This window comes from Grus americana, chromosome 5 (genome assembly GCF_028858705.1).
Source record: "Grus americana isolate bGruAme1 chromosome 5, bGruAme1.mat, whole genome shotgun sequence".
Taxonomy (NCBI): Eukaryota; Metazoa; Chordata; class Aves; order Gruiformes; family Gruidae; genus Grus; species Grus americana.
The window spans coordinates 60,963,628-60,971,240 of record NC_072856.1 but is presented as its reverse complement, the minus strand read 5'-3'; the positions used below and the strand labels follow the sequence as shown (position 1 = coordinate 60,971,240).

At 36.9% G+C, this 7,613-nt stretch overlaps 1 protein-coding gene across 1 annotated transcript in view; it reads right to left on the bottom strand.

Annotated features, from left to right (window-relative positions):
• The window catches only part of ADSS1 (adenylosuccinate synthase 1), a 30,147-nt gene continuing 22,534 nt past the window's right edge, over nucleotides 1-7,613 (bottom strand). Inside the window, exons 10-13 of the mRNA XM_054827511.1 lie at nucleotides 7,471-7,595; nucleotides 5,387-5,484; nucleotides 4,079-4,228; nucleotides 1-3,351 (exon numbers count right to left, since the gene is read on the bottom strand). Of these exons, the coding sequence (XP_054683486.1) occupies nucleotides 3,299-3,351; nucleotides 4,079-4,228; nucleotides 5,387-5,484; nucleotides 7,471-7,595 (426 nt within the window). The 3' untranslated portion in view covers nucleotides 1-3,298. The remainder of the gene's footprint in view (nucleotides 3,352-4,078; nucleotides 4,229-5,386; nucleotides 5,485-7,470; nucleotides 7,596-7,613) is intronic.

The window sequence follows — 7,613 nt, the reverse complement described above, 5'->3', positions numbered from 1 at the left end:
TGTTACTTTAAACTGGTTTTAATATGTCTTTCAGGACAAAATAAACAGGTGTGGATCCAAAATTCATCTGAAAAAATCTGCATAAGATGTAAGTATAGTTTGCACATTACTATGGAAATGCTTAATTTTCTTTCATTTTATAAAGTGCATTATGCCAGAACTGTAAGACCATATATAACCAAATTAAAAATTACAAAAGCTTCAAAATCCTATACTGCGAGTGTTAGGAAGCATACACCTGACTGTGAAGGCCCATACTGTAAGGGTATGTGTGAGAAAAATATGTCAAATACATGAATGTGCAGGAGTGAATCAGTAATTGCTACTTTTAAAAAAACCTATAATCTTTACCACAAATTATGCCATTTTGGTAGACATTTACCCTTATTCTTCCATCCAGATATCTAACAGGATGATGCATCAACCAGTTTTAGTCATTATTGCATTTGGCTGGAGAGAAAGAAGACATTAAATTCATCACAGGGATTGTTATTAAAATGAAATTCCAAACAATACAAAATAATACTCAAGGGAAACAGCCAAAATGAAAAGCAAATTTACATAAAAATGTTCATATTAAGCATTGTGTCACTCTGTAGATTAAACAGCTTCTCGATAAAAGCCTGAACTTATTCACGTTTAACTCAATGACAACACATATGAAATTCAATAGAACTTTCATTTAAAAAATCCATGCTATGAAATGAAATGCACAGTATTATTTTTAGTGTAATAGACTAAGTCATGGGATAATTGCCTATTACATCATGTCCATTGACAACATCACTGGGTTTTTAAATCCTTGAATGCAAAGACGGGCAATGTGGATCCAATGGAGACTTAATGGAAAAATTACTTAATGGAAAATAAAAAGATTAGGTGAACAAGAGAAAGTAATCCTGTGAAAATTAATCTATAAAACCTAATTTTTTCAATATGCCAAATACTTCATTTAGAGTTGATCATTTAATCCCTTTATTCAGCACACCGAGTGGCTTGTTAGTCATTGTGGACTTTGCCTATAAATCAAATACAGCGTAAATATAGAGGCAACCTCCTAACACAATGCACTGATGAAGATGAGGCCAGGAAGAGGAACAGCTCTACATCATCCAATAGGCAAATGTCACAAGGTCAAGCCATGTGAAAACAAAACTTAATTACTGTATCTCCAAGCATCTTTATGTTTAAATGACCTCATATAAATGAGGCACACAGTGCTTGTAATAATCAACACTTACCAAGCACCTTTCAGGAGTGCTTTGCAAACATTAAATAAGGTCAGAAATCTCATCGCTCTTTCGTTAGAACACCCATAAATACGACAGGGAGAGCTTCCTCACCAATGTCAGAGCAAGGACGGCAGGGCTCGACCCACCAACCTCCAAATAACAGTTTTAAAGAGGTGAGGCAGAATTCCTCACTGCCGTTTTACAGATTGCAAAACAGTAGCAAGGAGATTAAACTACTTGTCAAAGATCAACAAAGGAGTTGTAGCTGAATTAAGGATTCACGTCTTTGGGCTCTTCTTTGGGGTTTTTTGGGTTTTTTTTGAGAGATAGAAAGTATTTGATTGTGGCATAAAGCCACAGTCTGTGATGAACTGGGGTACGAAGAGACTGCACTGCAGATGGAGGGTGTAAGAATTCTGCCCTACAAGCAGCAATACATCTGTAAACAGTTAAATTTAGTGCTTGTACCGGTACTTTTATAATTCCTTCTTGACATAAATGGGTTTGAACATTAACCAGTATGTAATATTGAGCAAGAAAAGACAAAGGGGATGAGCATCACACAAAATACTCCAGACAGGTTTTTCTTTCCCCCCCATCTCTGACGCAAAGAATGTAATCATTTTGTATCCTTGGAGTTACCATCTCAGAAAAGGGATATTTTCGCACACTACATAATGGCATTACTGGGGTTGTGACGCCATTTCCACAGCCCCTGGGAATGATACAAAAATATTGTTATAGCTCTCTGAGACATATATAGAAAAGGAACATTTACTCAGAAAATTCTGCAGTTAGGGAATAACTCCATTTCTGGTGTATTCTTTTTCCTCCACAAGAGGCAGGCCTTTCTTTGAGAGCTCTTGAAGTATAGCCATTATAAATCAGAAGATCCACAAAGAAATCCAAGTGTATTCTTGAAGATTCTGGGACCTCTCTGCAGCTTTTACATGTCCCAACCCTGGCTGCCACATGTCACCCCCTTATATAAATAGGCATTACATTTTGCTGAGGAAGGTCAAAACGTGTGAGGGGTGTAAATACTGCAGCAGTCATCGTTAAGTCATGCATTGATTTATTCTTGGAAACCTAGGAGCTGTGGAAGCAAAGTGTGCCTTACAGAGCTGCAATTTCCTCAAGAGGTAACTACAGTAAAACTTTGGAAGTTACAATCACTGCCTTAGGAGGTTCACTGAGAAAGCACAGGTTTCTCAGGTTCACTGAGAAAACACAGCGTGCTGTCTCCGCTCCACTCTCCCCATGTGTTTTGTACCCCGAGGACTCTCTTCCTTCCACCTTCATTCGCTGCTTCCCTACCGCATAACTGAAGACTGCACATCTGACAGTCTCCACAGGGATGGTCTGTTAGTACCCAGGGTATTTGAAAGAATTATTAGACAGGTCAACTTTCTCCAGTTTGGCCCCTCTACAGATGTTATCTCAGTTACTAGAATAGGCTCTGTGATAAAAATACATTAGCTGCTCTCCATGCATTTTAGTGGGCTATTAAAAATCATTATATAAAAATTACAGATAATTGTGTTTGCTTTGTGCAGTCAAAAATACCTACCTAACTTCACTGTAGTTTAGAAACTGAAAATCTGTATAATACAACCAATTTAAGTACACGGCATCTGTCTTATTACTGCCAACCCAGATACATAGACATTTTAACATCTGAAGTTGAAGAACAAATCCAAGCTTCACAATTCTAACGTTACTCAGTAACTACTGGAAAAGGCTTAATACTGGTTTTAGCAAGAAGAAAGAACTCTATATGGATGTCAAATGCTTTCAAATAGTAACATGGCTCAAATTTAAAAAAATATTTTTTCCTCATTTTGTTAAGAATACTTTTTTGATGATGGCCACCAAGGAGATTTTACACTGAATTTACTGAGAAATTAAAGATAAATAAAATGTTACAATACAGAATATATGTTTTGTTTCTATTCAATTCCTAGAAGAACATGTTGGTTTTTAACAGCATCTCCATTTAAAGAGGAAGCAGTAAGGAACAGATGAACGCTAAATTGTGCTTCTCATCACTGAAGTTCTTCATTTGGTTAGAATAGCTGGATCATCGACTCTCTTGATTTTCCAACTCCGACCCATTTAACTAGGGAGGGAAACACACGTATTAGAACAATTACTGAGAGTAAATATTACAATAAACGAGTAATTTTCACCTTTCATCACACTTTCCTACAAACTGGCCAACTTTGTGCTGAAACACAATGCTCGGAAGTTTTACTGTCAAAAATCACTTTGCTCCTGCTGCATTACCAGACTAGAAGTGCAACATACTGGAGTCTGAAAGCATGAAATAATTATATCATAAACACAAAGCATTGCAGATGGAAGGCCTAACAGAAGGTCAAGCATATTTGTGGCAGGCTTAACTCATTGTCTTGAGTGATGGGATGTCTAGCTAAACCCCTGCAGAGACAAAGCAAGAGCTCTGCCAGACTGAAGTTTTCTTGATGTAGACCAGGAGATAGTGATGCACACATGCTATAATATTGTTAAATGTAAGGCTGCAATTAAAAACATCCAGTGTGAGCAGCCACCCCAAATACCATACTACAGTTGTTCCACTACAGTTTTTATTGCCCATGGATACTACAGACGTGACTGTAGGTAGGTCTCCTTTAGCCATCAAACCCACCATGGCACCCTGCCTCCACACTGAGAGCCTAACTCTGCACGACAGGCTAAACAATCTTGTATCCATTATGCAACACGTCTCCAAATCAAGCCACTCCCTGACTAACGAATTGAGCACTTTTACAGAGCTGTTCCCAACTGCTGCGGCATTCCCTATGTACATCTACACAAAGATTTACCTGGCACTCCAACATGGTTCTCCACACAGCGGATGTAATTCTGGGCCTTGGGTGGGAGGTCCTCCCATTTTCGTGCACCAGTTGTGTCAGTCTTCCACCCAGGCATTGTTTCATACTCCACTTCCACCTTCTGTAGTATCTCCTGATTAGCTGTGGGAGAACAATTTTTATCACAGTTGATTTTCAGCTGCTTCACCTTAAAAGAACATACCTATGGTTCATGACCAACAAAGTCTTTTGACAACACTTAAAATCTGACATATGAGAAACAGTATTTCTGCTGGTTGGTTCATTCATTCATTCGTTCTTAATGTAGATTAATTTCTGTTACTTAGGAAGATAACTATGATTCAAGAGGATCCAGTAATCCAGTTTTCTCTTGTCAAAAACCTTAGGATGCACTCTAGGTTGTCAGAAGACTACAGTAGTATTTTTAAGGAAACAAATTATTTGAAGTTTACAGTAGTTCCAATTTTTAGTTCAGATTTGCACGTAATAAAACAGAAGTCCGCCTGTAGACAAGGCACGACTTTCTAAAAAATTTGGAACAGAGTTAAATCAGGCTTGCTAAAAACTCAGATGTGTGCAAGCCTTTCCCTACTGGAATTCGCACTGCGCTACTGTCCCCAGCCAGGAGCTACCATCAGTGGTGGGAAAGCTGGCTGCTGCCAGCCCTCCCTGCACCTCCAGAATCCCCCCTCTCAACAGAACAAACCCCTCATCTTAACATAGACTATTACAGGTATCTGGAAAATGCCATTAATGTATGAAAATTACATATTATTACATCTTAAAAGTTTTAACATTAAGTATATTCATGAGGCAATGTACATTTTTATTAACCACAATGTTGTTGCTGTTAATTATATGATGGTAGCCCATAAACAGCTTTATTCTGCTTGTATTCATCTCATTTTTGCACAGCTTAAGCACCAATTTTATTTTTACTTCATTAAGGGCTATTGCCAATGATACACAGTCACTGACATGAATCTTGCTGACTTTCACACCCCTTTGTGTTGTCAATAAAAAAAATAAAATCTAATGGGACAAGACATAGAGGCCCTAACACAAGATTTTATTTGCTCTCAACTTGTTGTTATCATATGTATAGACACAAGGTGACTAGAAAATGCTAACAGACTGATACAGTAGTCTTTATACTGATATCGCAGTTCTGCAAATTTCTACAGAACGTCTAGTGAAAAAGAAATCCAGCCTGATTTTAAAAAGCAAACAGTCTTTCCCAACAGGTATGACTTAACAGGCAGGAAAGAGAAAAATGAACATAGATATTTAACAACATACCTGGAAAATACGGAATTCGTTTTCCACCCAATTTGTAAGCAACACCAATTTTAATCTCATCAAGGACATCAAGAATATCCAGTTTTGTTAATGCCAAACTGTACAGAAAAACATCAGAGTTACACACATGACAAATCTCCTCTTTAATACTTTCCACCTGTTTTGGTTTTTTTCCTCCTTTCTTTCTTTCTAGTTTTGTATTCACAAATCCAGCTCAGGCAACCCAGCAAGCAGAAATACACAAATATATTAAACTATGAACATTGTTAATTGAACTCATGCCTCTGGGATGAATACATGACTGAGTTACTAAGACACATTTCCAAATGCTTGACTGCTCATACTGTTCAGTTCAGCACATGAAAACACAAGCTGACTATGTAAAGTGGCACTTACTGGACTTGGATTGGGTGTGCATGATGGGACGTCACTTTATGTCACTACTAGTGATTATTTCTGTTATTCCTACTGACCAACAACTATAAGACAGACTTCTTTACTAAATTACACTTTTTAAAACAGACTTCACAAGCATAACCTGGCTACTAAAATCACATATACAGTTCAGTAGGAAAGAACCCAGCCTGGCTTTCAGTAGCTGGGCTGTGCTATCAGGGTTGTCAGTTTAATGAACCTTTTTCATGTTTTGAATGAACACACTGGAACACAAAGGCGGAACCTCAAGATGACACCGTGGTATTCACTGATCAGAATAAAACTGCATTTTAAAACTAGTCAAATTCTCTAGAAATAATATGCCAGACCTTGCCTGGTAAAATTATGAGTAGCTGAGGATTTAGACAGGTATGTGCATAATAGTCCATGCTATATGTGCTCAGTAAATATACGATGAATGCAATGACTGAATGAAAGGACCTTCTGGGAAAGAAGCAGCATAGAGACAGTTCTTCAACTTTTTTGAAGTTTTTATCTCCCCATGTTTTTTAATTGTCACAGTTAGCAGAGATGACATAGTTTTGTTGACAGAAGTGCAATAATTGTATAGAACTGAAATGGAAGGAAACATAGCACCTTCCTAATATTATTTCCACACAAACTAGAGCTGTGTAAGTTAAAGCAAAATATAAATCCAAATAAAAATATTTCAAAAACCCTTCTGATAAATTAATAAATAAAGATCATTGTTCCTTTGTAACATTAGCAGCATAAACAATATTAAGTCTCAGTTTCTAAGATATTAAAATGCCCAGGGTTGTGTGTGTGCATATATCAACAAGTTTGCCTGAATGCACAAGCCTACACTTTTTATGAACAAAACTGTAGTGAAACTTTTGCAACTTTTTCTGAAAATACAGATTGGTAATTAGTTGTAAACTAATGGCTTATGATAATTACTAGCATTTTAGCATTAGACATAAGCTAGCTTGATGGCATTATGGTCTTGAATAGTTCCTTTAAGCAGCCACTTTTCCTTTAAAATGTCAATTTAATACATATTTTGAATTATAAAATAATTTATCAATCAAGTCAGTCAGTCCTAAAGAAAATAAAGCTCATTCCATTAAATGTAGAATTTATAATACAACATTAGACTACATCTTTGTAAATAAATGAACCTGTCAGGACTGGAATGAAAGCTGTGCCAGTTGCTGTACGCTTTGTGTCATCCCACGTGTTTCACTTAAAGAGGTAGCAGTTCCGAATGCCACAGATTTGGTCCTACAAGTATGATCCACTAGAGTCAACCAGAGCTCAAAACCAGCAGGTTTTAGATCACAACATAAGTCAGTATGAAAGCACTAACAGAGCAAACTGTTAGAAAACTGATATATTGAGCCAATCTACACTGGCTACCTGATGTAATCTGATGTAAGCAAAGTGAAAACATATGAAAAAAAACACTGCTGTGATGCTGTAAAATCACTTAATTTGAAAAGCAAAAAAAAAGTCAAAGTAATTAGATTACTATTAGCATTAAAACAATTCTCAGTTGCCTGTTGTGAGTTATTTTATTGCTTAAAATGTAACACTTTACTGGACTTATATTAATGTTACCTACATATTTATTCTGCGAAGCACAAAATTATCACTTCCAAATGTAGCGCAAAATCTGTGATGCTTACGCAGTGAATCCGTTGATCATATGAGCATATTTCAAAATGACAAGATCTAACCAGCCACAACGTCTCTTTCTGCCAGTAGTTACTCCCCATTCGTGGCCACGGGACTGTAAAAGATCTCCAATTTCCTAAAAGGAGACAGAAAG